General features: G+C 43.6%; 1 protein-coding gene across 1 annotated transcript in view; it reads left to right on the forward strand.

The window, feature by feature from the left end:
* Nucleotides 1-13,721, forward strand: part of TRIM67 (tripartite motif containing 67) — a gene marked incomplete at its 5' end in the record, with an annotated part of 33,250 nt that extends 19,529 nt beyond the window's left edge. Inside the window, 5 exons of the mRNA XM_009329243.1 lie at nt 1,452-1,609; nt 4,539-4,677; nt 5,720-6,023; nt 11,975-12,137; nt 13,656-13,721. Coding sequence (XP_009327518.1) covers nt 1,452-1,609; nt 4,539-4,677; nt 5,720-6,023; nt 11,975-12,137; nt 13,656-13,721 — 830 coding nt within the window. The remainder of the gene's footprint in view (nt 1-1,451; nt 1,610-4,538; nt 4,678-5,719; nt 6,024-11,974; nt 12,138-13,655) is intronic.
* Between the last annotated feature and the right edge of the window lie 5,672 nt (nt 13,722-19,393).

The raw sequence follows: 19,393 nt of genomic DNA on the forward strand, positions 1-19,393 counted from the left end.
CAGTGATGGATAATGCCAGCGGAAAGCCACGGTAGCTTCTGCACTGTTTATCACAAGTGTGATGTTGACTTCTGTGTCACTTCCAAAGTGGGGGTGAAACCTTAGTCCCGTCACACAGTAGCGTCCATTTTCCCACAGACTGCTTGGTTCACAAAACGCGAACAGTCCTCTTTTATCCGGAGAGGTAAAATAGGACAAAAGGAACAGCTCAAGGGCTTAGCTCTCCTGTAGACAGAGGGAGGAAAATAAACTAGAGGCTCAAAGCAGAGTAGATAAAAGAAGAGCAGACTGACATTGTTAAGAGGTAAGTCAATGAATGCTCAAAGACACAGTCGAGCTCTGCAGAAATTATCCTGACAGGTGAAATTCAGCCTTGGGCAGGAGACCAGGCAGGGTATATGCATCGCTTGCATCCCACTTAACCTGTGTGATTTCAACAGTGCGTAAGATACATGCCAGATCTCTCCAGAAGACCTAATTTTCACTTTATAATTTCCAGCAAAGAGTGAACAGTGAGAGTTTAGTTGTGTTTAGCAGAGAAGGTGTGGTGGAGGCCTCTTTCCCACAGAGGCATGGCTGAATGTTTTACTCTGTTCATTTTTATTTTTAAGATGCTGGTCTGGTCAACAGTCTCTTGGCATTTCTCCTGAGTGAGTCACTAAAAAGGCATGTTGGTAGATAAACTCGCACCTGTAATTTCCAAGAGGAGAGAGCCACAAGCAGTCTGCTGTGGTGCAGGAATTCTTTTTGCTACCTGAACCAAGGGATTTAGATAAAATTTGCAAATGGAAAAATTTTCTTCAACAGTTTCTTTTAAGTATGGCTGCCATAAAGATAACATATCCAAGGTGGTTTTGATGAAAAACTGGGTGTGGGTGTGGGTGTGTTAGATTAGATTAAAAAAAAAAAAAACAACTATTGTGAAGAATCGTTTTCCTGCTGTCAGTGGAGTTCACCTCTATCTCGCCGCCATGCTGGGAGGATTGGCTGCTCTGCTGGTTAATAACCCAGTTCTTCGTTAATGAGCTGGGCTTCCTGGCAGCACTGTGTCTTCCATGCTGCCTCGTGGCCTGAGATACCCCCTGCCCCGGCTGCTGCCTCTCTCCTTTTGGGGACAGCAGGGGCAAAGTGCTCTAGCGTGAGAAAAAATCTTCCAGCCAGTGACCCCTGGGAAGGAAACCAGACGTGAGGTCCCCAGACTGTAGTTCTTATGAGGCACCAGCAGCATGTCCAGATATGTTTCTGTTTACATATTTCAGCCCAATGATTTGTCTAACTGAGTAACAGCATTTTGTTATATCATTTTTACTGCCTCTTGTTTCAAGGAAGGGAACGGACCCTCTTCCTAACGAATATTGACTCCCCTGCGAGGCGAGGGAGGTGAGCGGTCGCCATACTGCTTGCGGCACAGACTAACGGGGTAGGGCAGAGTTACACTAATCTGTACCCAGTTCCTGTTACAGTGCCACCCGTCCCATTACTGCAGCTGGAGAAGTGTTGCACCAGAAACAACAGTGTGACATTGGCCTGGAGGATGCCACCTTTGAGCCACAACCCAGTGGAGGGTTATATCTTGGAACTTGATGATGGAGATGGTGGCCAATTCAGAGTGAGAATTTCATTCAGCATTTATTTGTGTTTCTTTGTATGTGAGTTTCCTCAGGATATGGATTCGTGCCTGTCTGAGGGTGGGGAGAGGGGCTAGGGAAGATACGGGCTGTCAAAACATCCCTGCTTCCGTCGCATGGATGTAGAAAGCAGTGCAGATGCTGGTTGTGAGAAGGACCTCCAGCTTGGGTAGGAAGTTTCGTTGAGGTTATTCTCAGGGCTCTGGCAAAGAGGGCCTTGAGGTCCCCCTGGAGTGTACCAGAGCAGAAAACCCCATACTAGCCCTACAGGAGCGGGAATTGGTTCATTCCACAAATCAGGGATTTCTTTGAAGCCCCTACTGTCTGTCCGTAGCACCCTGTTTCAACAGCTGAGATTCTTAGTCCAGAAATACAACTCAATTGTTCCTGGTTTTCTGAGTAAAAATGAGATCCTGCATAAAAATATGGGATTTCTAAGTCTTTTCTCTGGGAGTGGATGAGACCGGGCTGGTGGAAGCTTTCCGCAGACACGCTGTGATGGGTTTGGTAAGTATGGGAAGGCATCCCGAGTGCTGTCCTTCCAGACCCTCAGGGTGATGCCACAACTGCTTGCTCCTGGCTGCAGGTGTGGGGTACTTATAGGCTCCTGTCCCTTCTCACCACATCTCGATAAACAAACTACAGAAGTCATTCAATCAGCTTCCTGCCAGCCATGTCCTGCTGGAAGCTGTGGCCCTTCCTCCTCAGGCAGGCTTCATGCTCCTGTTGCTCCAGGACCAGGCTGGCCCAGTGCATCCCCTAGGGGCTAGTGCCTTGAAAGCATCTGGAGATCACTGTGGAGTACAGCTGCTCTCTTCACAAATGGGAAATTTGGCCAAAAACATGTGATGGCATTTCTTTGGGAGCTGCAAACTGGCTTCTCACTGGAAACCTAAAGGTTTCTAAAGCTGAAAATGGCCTGGCTCGGGTCCACCTAAGTAACTGCCTCCCTGTGCCAAACCGCTAGACCCATAGCAAAGGCACCTGATTTGGACGCCCCTCATCAGAAGAGACAGTGATATTGGCAGGGCATTTTGAAGAGGGCACTGTGTTTCTGGAAGGTCTCCTCCGTTCCTTGGTCCAAGTATCATTTCACGTGGGTTTGAAGAGGCTGTTCTCCACTACTGAAAGTGTAAAAAGGTACCTTTGTGAATGGCTGCTGGGAGCTGCCGATACAGTTAATATTAGTAGGTAAGAGTGTTATCAGTGCATGATGAATGGAGAGTTAGGAACAAGGTGTTATGAATTCCAGTGTCTTGGATAAACCTTTTCAAGTGCTATTCACATCTAAATAAATACTTGTGAATAAACAAGATTTCAGGCTGGTGCATATCCTAGCCCATTTGTGGGAGGGGGTGTTTGTAACTGGCAAAGGTTTTAGGACTGCCAGCCCTGCCATGTCAAGATTTTGGATTAAAAAAGATACAAAACCATCTCAATCCTTAAAAATCTAGGGTGACAACTTCTCAGGGGAATGCCTTGCTTGCTGTGGTAGAAATACCCTCAGTTTTACCCATTGAAAGATAAACTGCAGGATTCTCAGCAATGCCATTTCAGTAAGAGTTTGCTGACCCTTTTCATGAAGGATTATATATCTGAAAGCAATGACACTGACTGCACTTTATCAGTATTCGATGGGTGGATTTAAAGAGCGAGTTTTGTCTCCCATCGTAGCAGAGAGCATCAATCTGAATAAACACAAGCAGTGAACAGTGGTAAAAATATGAAATGTGAGAGTTGTCCTACAAATGCAACTTTTTGCACAGACAGCATATGTTATAACATGGAGATAAATTAAGCTATTCTATTAAAACTCTTCTTTCTTTCCATGAAAGATCATCAGCTAACTCAGGACACAAGAGATTGGGTTATTTGTAGCAGCCGCCATGGTAGCAAAGTGGACAAACACATGGCCTGCTGTAAACTTAAGTAATCCCTTTCTTATTCATCACATACTTAATTCACTTTAGGTTCATATCAAAGAGCCTTAATCAACAGGACTACTCTTAGGCATATACTTAAGTGTCTTAACTGAACTGGGGCCTGAGTGGTCCGCTTAGTCACAGCCTCAAGCTCTTTAGGGCCTTTGCTACCATAAATCTATGGATTTCACAGAATCAGAGAAATTGGAGGTGGAAAGGAATTGTGGCTTTCAACCCACTGCCAAGACAGGATTTTTTTCCTTTTCTGTCATTTTCTGTTCAGTTTTCCAACAAACATGATGTTTCTAGGCTTCTTACAGTTCATCATAGACTGTATAATCTGACTGATCCTCTTCATTAGTCTGCCTAGATGTTCCTCCTCCTGAAATATTTCACATTACACAAGTGCTTGCTGTTTAATAGATCGTTGCAGACTTTTATGTTGTCTAGTTGCTGTTTCATCATGTGATGCATGTGATCCTAATCTTCAGGAGATCAGTTTCTTCTGGCTCTGTGTTTGCAGGCTTCAAAATTATATTTTAACACAGGCATGAGACAACCTTTCCAACAGAATAAAACTGTTCTTACTTGTTTGGTTTTTTTTCTTCAACACCCCCCTTTTTTGGTCCTACATAAATATAAGAATGGCCACGGTGGGTCAGACACTGGGACTACTATCCAAAATAGTGTTTTGGAGCAGATATTTAGGAAAAGAGGATAAAAATTAAGATCTTTCTGTGTTGCCCTTTATTGCTGTAGCCTTCCAGCTTCATCTTCACCTTAGTGTCTCCACTGCTAACCATCCTTGATGTCTCCTCTGCTGTGGCTGTCCGTGTTATAACAGCGTAACTTCTACATCCTGGGAAGCAATGAGAAGCTGTTCACTTGTGGCTTATATTTAGAAGTCTTAACATGTGGTCACAAGGCACAGAGAAACAGTTAAACTATGTCCCTCTTTTTCTCTCTCCTTTTTTTTTGGAATGTTTAGGAAGTATATGTTGGCAAGGAGACTCTCTGCACCATCGATGGCCTTCATTTCAACAGTACCTATAATGCAAGAGTCAAAGCTTTCAACTCATCGGGGGTTGGTCCTTACAGCAAGACAGTTATTTTACAGACATCAGATGGTGAGTTGGGTTTTTGCCAGTTTCTAAGTGAAAAACTGCAGGTCTCAGTGGCAGGACGCTTGCATCCCTTTATACCCACTAATATCTGGCACTTACTGGCATGGAGATTTTGGATCATCTGAGTGGAGAGGCCAGGAACTGAGCGTGCACAGGGACTGAGCTCTCCTCCTAGCACTTTTGGGGATTTTCCATTATCAGTAACACTTCAGGTTTCAAATCATGCAATTTTATTTGGCTGTGGAAGTCTGGGGTCTAACTAGGATTCTTATTTGCTTTAGCATACGGAAGCAGTTATGCAACACACAGGATATTTTTGTGCCACTCTGTCTCCACTTCTCCGTATATCTTTGGAATTTGCCTTTTCCTTCACTACTGCTTCAATTTCACAGCAAGGTGCGATAATACAGAGATGGGAATTCATGCTTGTTCCTCTGTAATTATACTTGACATCCATAAGGCCATTACAAGAAGTTCATCTTCGTTAATGGTATTGCAATGAATTGAGAAGTGCCTGATATTATCACTTCCACTGTTATGCTGTGTTGCCAAAATAGGCCAGTATAAAATATTTATACTTTAAGAGCTTTTTCTGGTATTTTCCCCCTTTTTTTCCCCCTTTGATAAACTAGCGAAGTCAGTCCTAACCAGCACAGACACAGTGGAACTCCATTTCCATTAAAGGTGATCCTGGACGAATTCACCTATGTGAGCAGTTTCCGTATCATGGAGAAGCCTTTGTCTCCTCAATGACTTTCTTGTTACTGTGTGAGAACAGAAAGTCACTGCCCTTGGCAGCTTACATTCAGAAGAACAAGCACAGATAATATAAGGCACTTCTGAGCTGAAAAACAGCAGGGTACGGGCTCAAAGCAATCTTGTGTGGCTGCCTACAGTAACGAGGAAAGATTGTCTTTATTACCTGAAAGTGCAGTGGGGTCTTTAAGGAAGGCAGAATCTCATTTTCCTAATTGAAGTAAAGCAGACGACACTTGAACACAGCCCGTTCTGCCATAATCCTGCCTTTCCTTTTCCCCTTCCACAGTGGCGTGGTTCACCTTCGACCCCTCCTCAGCTCACAGAGACATAGTGCTGTCAAATGACAACCAGACTGCCACCTGCAACAGCTACGATGACCGGGTTGTTCTTGGCACAGCAGCCTTCTCCAAGGGTGTGCATTACTGGGAACTGCATGTGGACCGGTATGACAACCATCCGGATCCAGCCTTTGGTATTGCCAGGATTAATGTCGTCAAGGACATGATGCTAGGCAAGGACGACAAGGCATGGGCCATGTATGTTGACAACAACCGCAGCTGGTTCATGCATTGCAATTCTCACACCAACCGGTAAGCGCCACTTGCATGCTTTTCTCATTACTGATCGTTTTTTCTGCTTTGCATCAGAGGAAGGGGTCTCGGCAAGCCATCTAGTCCATCTGCCTGTTAAATGTAGTTATTTTATTCCTTCTTAAAAATCACTAGTGACAGCAATTGCACCTTCGCAATCTGTGTTGGTGTTTGTTATCCTCACTGTTAGCAGTTTTTACCTGAGATCTAGCCTAAATGCCCCCTGCTGTGATTAAGCCAGTTATTGCACATCCCACCTACGGTGTCAGCAGACAGGAGCGCAGCGCACTGGGATGCAAGATTTCTTTCTCATTGCTGGAGGAGCGCAGGGAGAAAGGTGGCTGATTCTCTTTCTTAGGAGGAATCTTGGCTGCAGGGTTGCACAATAATTAGGCAAAGCACTGGTGATCGCCTGTCCAAAATGCAGGTGTTTATTGCCAGTCCTGAAAGCTGATTAAAGGTAATGCTGTAGGTCACACCTAGGGTAATCCGGACACAAGGGACTGTTTGGCAGTGAGGGCTAAGTGACAGCTGCCGCCCAACCGAGCCATTGTACTGAAGAGCTTTGAAAAGCATCTCAACTAGTACAACCAACTTACACAAAGGAGGATTTCAGAATGCCCCTGAGCCATCGTTACCAAACCCCTCTTTCTCCAACCACTCAGAGGCTCTGTGTGCTCTATGCAACAGAGCGGTGGGGAGATGTTCTAACTGAAGCTGCTTCCAGGGACGGATCACACAGAGGCAGCGTGTATCAGCATAGATCCAGTGTTGTGCTGACACAGTTGCATGGCTTTCAGCACTCATGATAGTTACCTCAGCCTAGTGCTGGCTGTGTTTCCTTGACGTGGTGCTGGACTGTGTAGGGGAGACATGGTCAGCTTCACTTGAAAGCTCCCTGGGGTATCACCAGAGCAGAACTGCACTGCTCTCTCTCCGTGTGCCGTGAGAGGGTCAGCCGTAGCTGAAGGTCAGCTGGGTACTACAGGAACTGAGACCCTTGAGAAGATCTCTGCTGAAGAGTGTGATTCAGGATCCTAAGTTCCTAGCTTATTTTGGAAAATGGTGTATTCGTATACCTACTGTATCACGATGGGAGATTGATGTACGAATAAAGTGACTGACCAAGGATACATAGCAGGTCTGTGGCAGAGCGGGAATCAATTTCTATTTCATTTTCTACTGACTGTCCCAGCAGGTCTTCCACACTCACTACCACAGGTGTTGTTTCTGTTATACCAAATGATTAAAAGAAAAGCTTGCAGTGATTTTTAAAATGCTCAAATGCAGGTATTATCTCCTTAAAGAGATAAGTTCATGCCAACATGCCCTGTATCCTAAAGCTGGTTGTAATGTCTCCTGTTGGATAGTCATTTATACTCTAAAGCATACTTGTATTTTAAGTAAGTATACTGCAATTGCTGGGAATTTTTGTTTGAAGCATAGTTCGATTTTGCAGCTCATTACAGATGGGTAGAAGAACCTTGTAGCTGGATCAAAAGCTATCTGAAGTCAATTGGAATATTTTCCGTGGCTCCAAAGACCTTAGATCATGTCCTAAGACAATATAGAGTAAAATAACATCAGTATAATAAATATATCAAAAGGTTCTCTGTCCCTTTAACACCTTGATTCAATTTAGGGTGGAAGTAATGTTAAGCTGTATTAATTTTAATGCTCTGTGAAACAGCTTATGTTTTCTGGAAAAAAGCTGGCAACCATTCTGTGTACTACTGTCCCAGAAACCTATTTTATGGATTTGGTCCTCGGTATGCTGCTTCCGGCAAGCAATACATGAGCTAAGCAAAAGCTTTTTTTCTGGGAAGCACAAACAATGGAAACACTTTGGATTTCCAATCATCCTGCTTAAACAGGAGAACAAAGTGCTTTCTGTTGATGATAGTTTCCTAGTTTTTACTAGGTAAAACAAAGGCTTTGCAGGCACATCCAAGGCATGGATAGACCCATGGAATATCTGTTCAAGTGAAGTACACTCGTAAACGGCATGTCGTCTTACGAAATCACATGCGCTTCAATGAAATTAGGTCTAGGCATTATACTTTTAACCGTGACAGTCAAGTAGGTCAGTTTTTTAACTCATTAGCTGTAATAGTCTTGTGGAAATGGTTATTGCTGCCTAGTTGTTTTTCCCCACTGGAGACAAGTGCATGACAGCACAATATCACAGTCCAAAGGAAATTTATTGTCAGCTTTTAGCCTCTTGGATGTTATTGTGATGGAGGTTACATCTTAGTAATCATTTCATGTTTCCTAATCTTCATGAGAATAAATTAGGGCAATAAATAAATGACTAGATTCAAAGTTAAGCTGAGGTGGAGCTTGAAAGACCTATTCACGGGACCTGTCACGTTTAGAGTACTTTCCTGTTTCTTTCACTCACAGCGTGCAAAATTGGACCTGTCTACATCCTTAAAAACTAGCATGACTTCTATAACACTAGAAGAAGAGGCGTGAACAGAAAACTGTAATGCTATCAGAAACAGAAGGAACCTTTGAGAATAGGTTGAGCAAACTGGTTAAGAAAACACGTTAGGGCAGGGATATAGCTTTGTGAGGTATGTTCCTCCTCGTTGTTCCTGGAAATAATCAGTTCACACCAGAAATGATGTATGCCCATTGCTAAGAGGCACTATTCATGGCAATAGATCCGTTCCTTGGCAAAGTTCCCAAGAACAGGAGTACCTGGTGCTATAGGCGATACTCTAGCCACTACATGGTTATGTAAAGAAAGAGATGAAAATTGCACTGTAATGTTTTATACTGAAAGACAGTGGGAAGTAAAAATCTAGATAATTTGGAGTGTAGTCGTAAGCCCCCTGCGATCAGGAGAGTCTCTTCACTGACTTCAGAGATCTCAAGACCAGGTTTTCATCACACAAAAATATTATAATTGACTGAAAAATACTGTCTTGACAATAGACATGGTAAAGTTATTAAGTTACTGTAAAGCTCATTATTAAAATACTGTTAACGGAGAGTTAAACTAATGCTTCAGTTTATTAAAGTGTTCATAAATTGTTAAGCTTTATTTTTCAATAATAGTGAAACTTACTACTATTCTTAATTCCTCAAGCCAATCCATGCAGTCGTGTTCTGCACATTGTCCAAGCTGCTGCTGAAAGCATCTTAGAATAACAGCCTCCACTGCCACAGGCAATGGCATTTTTCATGGTAGCCAAATTCCCCTATCTGCACTCCGACCTTCTAGGCTTCCGCACAGCATTTCCACACCCAGGACTTACCGTTGCACACAGAAATAAAAATGTGTAGGACTGTGAGAAGAGGTGTGAGAAGTGGGATTTACTTGAAATAATGAGAGGGCGGTGCATATCTTCAAAACTGGATTATCATTTAATGAATGCAAAGTATTTATTGAAGAAGTATTGTAACAAACAGTTGTATTTCCCTTTTACATGGCCTGCAGATTACTAGGGTCCTATGGTATAACTGTCATTAAGTAGTTTAAAAAATTCATTACAGTAAAGCAGCAGCTTTTTTACATGCTGCCACAGAAGTGTACCAGGAGAGAGCAACAGCAGTTTGAGTCTTTTGAGCTGGATGGCTTTTTTTATTGCAACTAAGGCATTTATTAGAAAAATTATCCTGTAATACTGTCTGAATGATGTACAGAAGAGTGAGGAAATGCCTTGCATAAGTTTGCTCACGAAACCTTGACTCTCCCACCTCTCCTCCTAAGGGAAGTGACCATGACAGTAGTTCAAAAAGCACTGGGGTCCTCAAAGTACTGTTCCCAAGGAAATCACGGCGTGCTCGGGAAGAGAATCTGTTCAGCCTCAGGAAAAGTCCAGCCTCCCTAGTAGCAGCATGGCAAAGTGCCCCTGCTTGCCTTTGCCCTGGCTTCGTCCTGCCAGAGCTGGTTGCTCACGGTGGGGAGGTGGCGGCCGAGGAATGGGTCAATCTACCTGCTGAAGTCCTGCAAGACTTGTGGCAGGAAGGAAAGGAGAGGGTCCCCATCCCTCTGCTCTGCCCCCGTGCCCCTGTGGCTCCTGGAGGGGCCTCAGCTGGGTCCTGCACTCACCTCGGCTGGGCTCTGCAGGCAGCATCTATCCCCTCTTCAGCGGGGCTGTCCCTGGGGGCTGCAGAGGAGTCACTCAATGTCACTGTGCAGCACCCAGCTAATTAGCCCACAAGAAGCAAATTAGCTTATCATATCGGAAAGAGCCTAATAATCTCAAAAAGGCAAAGTTGCTGTTTCTGTTTCCCTAAGAGAATCAATGTCATTTAAAAGGGATGTCATAAAATCTATTTTAAAACACTGCAGGATATAAAACGTGGTGCCCTACAATCAGACCTGCCTCTAAGCAGAGAAAAGAATAATGTAATCTATTTGTAAATAGCTCTAGATCATACTACTGTTGCTTCCCACAATCTCATAATGGGTTTTATTATTGAGTGTTTTAGTAAAAACAGTGTAGATACTGAGATACTGAGGAGAGGTAAGCATCTTAACTTTTGTTGGAAAATAATTTACTTCATGGTTTTGGAAAAGAGCTCAAAGAGAAACTTACTAATGCTTATAGGACCAGAAAGCAAATAAAAGGAACCTGAGAACGGTGAAGTTTGAAATCTTAGACATCTCAGACCCAATTCGTGATTCTCAGCTATACTATTACTGTTTGAAGAGCTTTAAATGGAGAAGTCAGAATAGTATTCTATACTATTATGCCACAGATAAAACTCCCTTTACCTTCAGAGCAAATGCCATGTGCCACATTTAGTCTAAAGGAAACCCGTTTATGACACCTAGTGGACAAGGTGAAAATTTCTTACCCTGCACTATATTCTTCCTAATCATATTTTGATCTCTCCCCCTCTTTTTTTGATGTTTTGCCTGCCTATTGTGATAAATTTTATGTTAAAATTGCATTAATCTTGTGAATGTTGTTTGCCTGAGGGGAGTGCGTGGGACAAAAGACAGCTGCTTCCTTTCCTACTGCAAATTATTTGAAATCTGATTTATACTGAACAAATTGTGTCAGGCTGTAAATCCATTGCAGAGCCCCCATGATATTATCAGAGTAGCAGTGCCTGTGGCCAATCTGCATATCTAGTAGATTTTTTCGCTCAGTGCTCTTTAAAGTAATACTGGGTTTGACTAACCCCCAAATCAAAGTGCATTAATGTCAAATCGCTCAAGCGTGTAATGGCTGGCTGAGTCTGTCCTGGCAAGCTCTGATACCACGGAAGCTCTCAGCAGCTGCTCCTGACACAACCAATTATCACTGGTGTTAATAATGATGCCTGCACACTTGAAACAGCTCCCAGTCCTATAGCTGAGTACCTTGCCAGTCAGGGAGCTACGCTTATCCCTAACCAGCCCCATCTTCCCTTCCTCCCCAAAACCACTGTCTGTTGTACCTGTGCTGACTCCCTGGTCTCTGGAAAGCTGGGTCCCTTTAGGTGATGCCAAGGTGAGTACTCGGAACTGGAAGTCTGAGTCTCGAGCTGTCAGCAGGCATAATGATTAGAAATGAATGCCTAGGAAACCAGCTTTCTGCTTTTTCATTCCCTGCTGTGCATCGCTTCACTATAGCAGGGATGCTCTGAGAAGCCATGTCTCCAGGACTCCTGTCCCGCGCGCTCAGTACTAACCTGACCTGCTCACCTCCCCATCTCTCATCAGGTGAGGGGACCTGTTAGCTCTGGACCCCATTTTCAGCTCTTAGATTGCAGTTGGAGGAGAGACGGACCTAATTTCTCTTTAGGATCCCCCCCATTAAGCTCCCATGAATGTGCTATGCATGCTTCAGATAAAGGTGTTGATGAGTCATTGCCAAATGCTGCAGGGATGATCATTTCACCGTGCTGCTCCACTCTACCTTTGCTTAGTAAGACTGCCTTGTGCTAGAGAGAGCAGCGGGGCTGTAGCACTCTGCCTTCACCAACAGTGTGGTCCCTTTGTACCTTAGGACTGAAGGAGGAGTTTCTAAAGGTGCCACCGTTGGTGTTCTCCTGGACCTGAACAAGCACAACCTGACCTTTTACATAAATGGGCAGCAGCAAGGGCCTCCAGCATTTGAAAACGTCGAGGGTGTCTTCATGCCTGCATTGAGCCTCAATCGAAACGTCCAGGTAGGACTTCCACAGTTCAGTCCCACTTACCCTTCTCATCTAAAGGAGAATGTATGCTACCGGCCACTGCTGCTGGGGCTGATAATGTCATCTGTAGGTAGTCAGTACGGATAGGGGCTCTCTCCTTCTCAGACTGACACCTAGGCGACGAACACTTTTTGGAAAACTGCATTTGACCTTCTGCCTTGCCTCACAGATGTGAGGAGTAATACTGTAAAAACAAGTAAAAGTACCTGCACACACTAATTCCTACACTTGTTTTGCTGCAACGCTCCACTTGGAAAGCAGCGGTGCTAAGGCTTCCTCTGCCAGTTTGTCTAAAAACCATGAGCATCCTAATTCCTCTTACATCTTATGTTTGGAGATTAACATTGGCAAGAGACAGAAATGTGAGCAGCACAGTGGTAAGGAGAGCAAAGACAATGTAGGTCAGAGAATTAGTGTAACAGAGAAGACCCAGTCAGCACTCTTTCTGAATTTTGGAGATTGCTCTCTGTTCTCAAGAGGATCTCCTCTTGGAGGAACCCTCTTTAAATATAATGCATTTTTACTTCAAGACCACTGCATATGGCTAGAAACAGGATGTAGTGTAAGGGAGAACCTATGGAAACACCCAGGAGCCTGAGGACAGAAGGAGGTCGGCTTAGGTCAGGCGTGACCAATGCAGCCAGGGTGGAACACTCATCATTTAAAACACCCAAACTGAAACCAGAAACCTCACATGGCCTTATTAGTACATGAACATTTAGCATTCATTACTGGTGGCATCCAAATCTTTCTTTCAAGAAGGTTTCACAGCTTTATTGTATTTGATGCACTGACGTGGAAGACACAGGCACTTCTCTGAGTGTCTCACTGCTGTATTCCACACAGATTTTTACTCACAACCTACCTTCAGTGTTAGCTCCCTACATCCTTTAAATACCTGGCTTACATTTCTTACCACAACGGAGTTAAGGCAGAGCATGGCCGACAAGGGGGCAGGGGAAAACTCTGAGCCTAAGCTTGTGTTTGCTGTTGAATGGTACTCTGGTACCGTTCTGGAGTGGGAGCCCTGACCTTGTAGAGATGTCAGGTTATAGAAGGAACACTAACATGTCCTGTGCTCTGTCCTGCCAGGACAGCAAAGATAAAAAGATTTTCTTACATTTAGTACATACACTGAGGGCTCCACTGTGTGATCCCTGTCCTGAAGTACTCGGGGTCCCTCACACAAAGATGCCATCCATCTTGTGTCTAGCAAGCAGCACGGCTGGAGACCTGCAACTGGTGGCTGGATTTGGGAAGAGATACGGACACCTGGCTTCTAGTCCCCAAGATGTTCAGGAGGGAAGGGGGAGGGAGATTTGTTTATTTCAGGGGCTCAATATCATCTCCATTAATATTCTTGATGACTTAAACCTGGGACTGAAGTCCCATAGCCCTTCCCCTGTCATTTACTTGCTCTTGGCCTTCACAAATGCTTTCTGCTAAGGATGTCCTGGTTTTGAATCTACGTGTTACTTCTTCTTTGTGCAGGTGACCCTGCATACGGGACTGGAGGTGCCACAATGTGTAAAACAGCCCAAGTTGCCCAACAACTAATGAAGCCCCTGCCCGACCCTGTGCTGGATACTGTAAGCTTTCTCAGTGTGATTTGGCACTTTTCAGTAAGTCAGTAAAAAAGCATTCTCTTCCCTGACTTAAAACATTGAACAGCATGTTGCTCACCGAATAATCCGCTGGTTACAGCTAGCCCACTCCATTCTTAATTTAACAGCCATAGCAAGCATACCCACTGAACTGGCACTCGATTGCAGATGGGTACCTGAACATATCCACACTGCATTGCATACATGTGTACACACATCTGCACACACACACACATACATTTGTAAAGCAAAAGGTTAAATGAGTGTATTTGCTCTCTCATGGCTGGATTTGTGCTTAAAAGGTATTAGGGATGCTGGAAAAATTGGGTAAGACTAAGACTGAGGGAAAACAGCCAGTGGAACAATTTACCAGTAGGTGAACTGGACTCCCTTGCCACCTGAAGTCCTTAAATCAAGAAAGCAAATGTTTTGACAGCTGAAGTGGAGGCTGTGTGCTCAAGAATTCCTGCTTGTCCACTACATTCAGGGGCTCAAATGACCATTAATTATTCCTTCTGGCTCTAGACTGCAGTAAGCTATGGGATAACGTTCCCCTAGAATTCCCTGGCAGAACTTATCTCGTTATCTTCAATGAGAATAAGATTAGTTTCCAAACACTGTCATGTAACGGTTGCGCTCATTTTAGCTAACACCATGATACATGCAGAATTCAGACACGAAAAGTAGAGAGAAAAATATCCTTCATATATTTTAGTGTTTGTTATTTAGGTGTGATTGTGGAGACAATCACATACAGAAGATCTGATTGTGGTTATCAGCATAACTCTTGAAAAATGGTGCAGGGGAGATCCCTTTGAACTGAATTGATAAGAGATTTATTTAAATATGGCATGTGCAAAGTATCGCATGTAGAGAAATGCTGCTTTCCAGCCTTGATCCTGATAAGCCCTGGGCAGCTGTAGTTCCAATGTAGCTTTGAGATCAGAAGCCTTAATTTTCTATTAGATTAGTGTTAGCTAATTAATGTCTTGATCCTAATGAAGCACTTGAGCGAGAGAGATTCATAGCATTAATGTGAAATCCGTCCCTAAGATTTTTTTCTGGATTGGGCCATAAATCTTGCAAGACACCTGTGTCTGGCACGTCCCTTGAAAACAAGCAGCAGTTTCAGGTGCTGCCTGTGACAACTGGAGTCTGACTGACAGGGAACTTTTCCCACAGCCGTGGCACTGTCACCTGCGTGCCATCGTCAGAAAACACATTGATTTGTGTGTGTGCTTCTTTTCCTCTGAACCCAGTTAACGTATGCAAGTGTGAGTGTGTGTGTATAGCGGCAATGCGTAAGGACAAGATGCAGCAGACTCTGTGAGCCCATGACATCTCGGACTCCGTCACTCTAATCCTACGTAAGTGTGATGCTATCAAACAAGAAAAGCATAAACTTTTAAGTCCCATCGATGTACTATTTCCTTTCTTTAAATCCTGCTGCTTACACAAATCTTCCTCCCCAAGCATATGTATATGCACACGCATATTGTTATCAGACATGTAATTATTAAACCTGAAAAGAAATATTCTAACCAAAACCCAGCTTACGGCCTTGCATTAAACCACATCCCCAGGACAAACAGCCCAGGCCTGCCTTTGGGCAGCCTGCCAGCCCCCAGGCGTCCTGCTGCAGGTCCACTTCTGGTCTCTGGCCGGAGCACATCACTCAGGTAGTGCTGAGCGATGGCAAGGCTTCCCTGTGGCAGAGCAGCCAGGATCCTCCCTGGGGTCGTCCCACCTCGCAGCCGTTGTGGGGAGGGGGAGGCAGCCCAGAGCGAAACAGTCCCGGGATATTGCACAGAAAAAAAGCAGTCTGCCATCATGCCGCCTGTAACCAAGGAAGCATCCTGTAGCCCACCTCTCCTGCAGAACAGCAGTGCACCTTCAGTGATGTCAAGACTGAAATAGGAAATAAAATCAACGACAGGAAAAAATAACATAAGCTTTTAAGTGGGAAAGCAACGGTACTTTCTTCAGTTTGGAATGGATTGTATTAATAAACTTGTAGACATTGGAATGCTACGCTCATCTTGGTTTCTTAAAGAATAGCAGAGACCAACTATGTTACAATTTTCAGTTTCGTTTAATATGAACTCGTGCAGGATTTTCTAATTAGTGGGTCTGTTTTAACCTACCTCAGCTAGAACGCTACCAGACCCCGAATTTCCTCTTCAGTGTGCTCTTCTACAAACCTAACAGTTGTAATCATAGCATTGGCTTTGAGTATTGCCAGTCAGAGCAGTATATGGGAATACTGTACATAAGTTGCACATAGTTTTTTTGTATTGGGAAACATCCCATGATCATTTTAATACAGAAGGCACTCCACTTTCACTTGTATTAAAAACAAAGGGCATTGTTTGTTTTGGGACTGAACCTTTGTCTTTACTCCCAACTTCTGTGAAGGAAACTCAAATGAATTTACATCTTCCCAATCTTCAACCATTGCCAGATGTTTAAAATTAATTCTCAATGGGTTTTAGAAGTGTTTGCAGCACTCGGTTTTGGTTTTCATAGTTGCTTTGGTATCAGTTCCTGGTGTGTTATACCTTGGGGAGAACACAGTGGGTGATACAGGTTACTAATTTCTAACGGAAATATGGACAGTAGGTAGGGACATGTTTCAGAGCTGTAGGGAAGCTCATTTGTTATCCTCTATACATGCTAACATTCATAAAAGTAGGGTACAGACTAGCTACCATTACAGTCTCCTTTTAACCTAGTGGAAATGCAAATAAAATAAAAGGAATACATTTAGAAGTAGGTAACCTGCATTAGTAAGACTAATTTAGCCTAGGTCAAAGACTAAACAAAGTGGTTGTATGTGTTGGTTGTGTACGTATTCGAGGTCTTGGGTTTGGCATGGCCCATAGCGATAAACCAATTACCCCAATAGAGTGTAGTCTGATGACCTCAGCTGGATAAATTTTGGTAGTTTGATTAACAGGAATAATGCTTAAGTAGTTAGAATTATGCTAGGAAACTAATTACTCCACATGTGAATATTTACGCAAAGCATCCAGATGGCAGTGGCCATCTGAACATCGGCAGAGCAGAATTTTCCCTTTGCAGAAAAGCATCAGGTGGGGGAAGCGGGGCACTTCCACCTCTCTGCTCAGGCTGGAGGTAGTTTGCTTCTCTGCAGGTAACTCCCCCGAGGTCCGTCTCGTTATAAACCCAGCAGTTTGCATGTTCTTCATCTACAGCATCTCTTACGCCAGTTTTTGTTTCCTCCGAATCCCTTCTTTAGAAGGGAGTCAGCCTTTAGTACTATGGTCCTTGCAGAAACTGTGTTGCTGACTGTCCAGGGAGAACCCAGGGGGCTGAAGAGTAGCATAGATACCCAAGGGGACCACTTTGGATGCTCTTGCTTCCTTTTGATTCCTTGGGGTATTTGTGCAGCTCTCTGGGACTCCAAGCTCCTCCGGCACCTGGACCGCACAGAGCTGCCCTTCAAGGGGACTCTTCTGCTCCTAGAGGCCAGGCTGCTCCTTATAAGCAGGAGAGCAGAGCCTTTCGCACTGGGATGAATTCCATCCACTATGTACAGAGCCCACACAAGGTAGCTGTAAAATTGACTTAATGTTTAAAAAAACCCCCACAACAAACCACAAACAAACAAGCCCTCCTCTAATAAACATAACAAAGCTTGACTTCTGCAAACACCAGTTCGGAACCTCTGCACGGCTGCTAAATAAATACAGCAGGCAAACTTTCTGTCCTGCAGAGCAACGAGGGACTCTTAGTTTTCATCTCCCCCTGTGAACTCCAACCTTAGCCTTTGTGAACCTTCTTCCTGGCTCTTTCCTCTGCAAATTTCCCTGTTAAGTTTAGTGGCAACAAAGAGAAGAAGTGCGCCATCAGGAGCACTGTCAGACTTCCCAAGGCGTGCAATGCTACACCATTTCCACTCCCTTCTTTTCCCTCATCAACTCAAAAAAAGCTCACAAGAAGATCTCTTAGTAAGACTTAACGTCAATATGAGCACAGGCCTAGTTGACAATCCCTTACTACTTCTGCTGTGGAAAGGTATGCGCTATAAAATAAATGTCGGTGAGGACAGTAGCATACTGTGATGTATCATGAATTTGGAAAGCAATTTGGCTTCTAAAAACATAAAAAAGATAGGCAAACAGCACTGTCACCTCCTATACTTGCCTATTCAGTTGAGGTACACAGAGGAAAATATTGGACTGAACAAAATAAATAAAATTCAAAAAGCATGAGCTTACATATATCAGCGTTTAAGAGGAAAAGTATTAAATGTAATTTATTATATGCATAATGTTCCATCGTGTTGTAAATAATGCCATGATAGTGTATTGCCGTAGTTTGTTCTTGGCTGGTGATAGAGTTCTGTCGTAGTGCTGTGTAAGCTCTTATTTTTATTTTGGGTTTGCTTTTTTTTTTCCCCAAAGCGTAGTTAGTAAAGATGGCAGAGAGCACCCAATACTCTGGTTTCCGAGTTGTTCTAGAGCAAGAAGAAATGCGAGATGCAGCTTTTTTTTCTTTCTTTCTTACATAATAATATTTCTTAAACGAGGTAAGAGAGAGAGGAGATCAAGACTAAGCTGCCACTACCACTGTATGAAAAACACCGTGTTTGCGACTGCCAACAAGAGGTGGCGCATTTTTGGACCACAATTCAGGTTACCCGTTCCTGTGAGAAGGGATGCAAAGTACCAACAACCTGGTAACAGCAACTTTCTGGTGCCATCTAGTACATCCTTCGCTCACAAACAGAAAGATGAGGAAAGAGAGTTGTTAGACCTAATCTCAGGCCTTATCAGCTTTGCAGCATTCTGCTTAAGTAGCAAAGTCAAGAATTCAACTTTGAACCAGGCAAGATAATATGAAAACCCCAAGCATCTTGGCTAGATCAGCTTTGGAAAGGAGATTACAGTTTCAAGTCCTTCAACAGGTTATGGTAACAAATCAAGCACGTTGCAAATGTAAGGGGCACTTGTCACTGAAAATTACCAAACAAAGATGGGAGAGTCTTTTTTATTTATTTTTTTTAAATTTTTTTTACAAGTGAGCCGCTGCTAGTTTTTACTGACAACATTTCTGGCGATTCCTCTGCCCAGCACTACTGAACGCTGCACACACACAACCGGCTGGAGCGGCAGCCTGAAGCACAAATCCATCATAAAAAAGACGCACTTGATCTTCTTACGTGCAGAAGCCCATATGCAAGCCACAGAGGCTAGATGTGCGGGGCTCCTGCATCTTTGCACAATACAGGAGAGAGACGTGCGTTTTACTGACAGAGGCACTCGGCAGCATTTTCCCCTTCTGTTAAGCGACCTTTTTGTTACATTTGTTATTGCAAACAGATCCAAGCAGAATTAATAACAACATTATTTTTTTCTGCTAATTGGAGGATTTCTAACAATTTCTTGTGAAGCAGTAGATAGAAATATTCCTGGATCCCGACTGCATTCCTTCATTCTCTACATCCCTTAAATGTTGTCAATAAAAACACTAACCTTTCTAGGTAGCATGGTGAGAAGACATTATGTGATGAATATTAAAAATAAATGCATGAGGTAAACCTGCTGTTATTTCTGATTGTTATATGAAGCATGAATAACACTAATTTAAATGTTGGCAACC

This window comes from Pygoscelis adeliae, unplaced genomic scaffold, assembly GCF_000699105.1.
Source record: "Pygoscelis adeliae isolate BGI_AS28 unplaced genomic scaffold, ASM69910v1 Scaffold77, whole genome shotgun sequence".
In the NCBI taxonomy this organism is placed as follows: Eukaryota; Metazoa; Chordata; class Aves; order Sphenisciformes; family Spheniscidae; genus Pygoscelis; species Pygoscelis adeliae.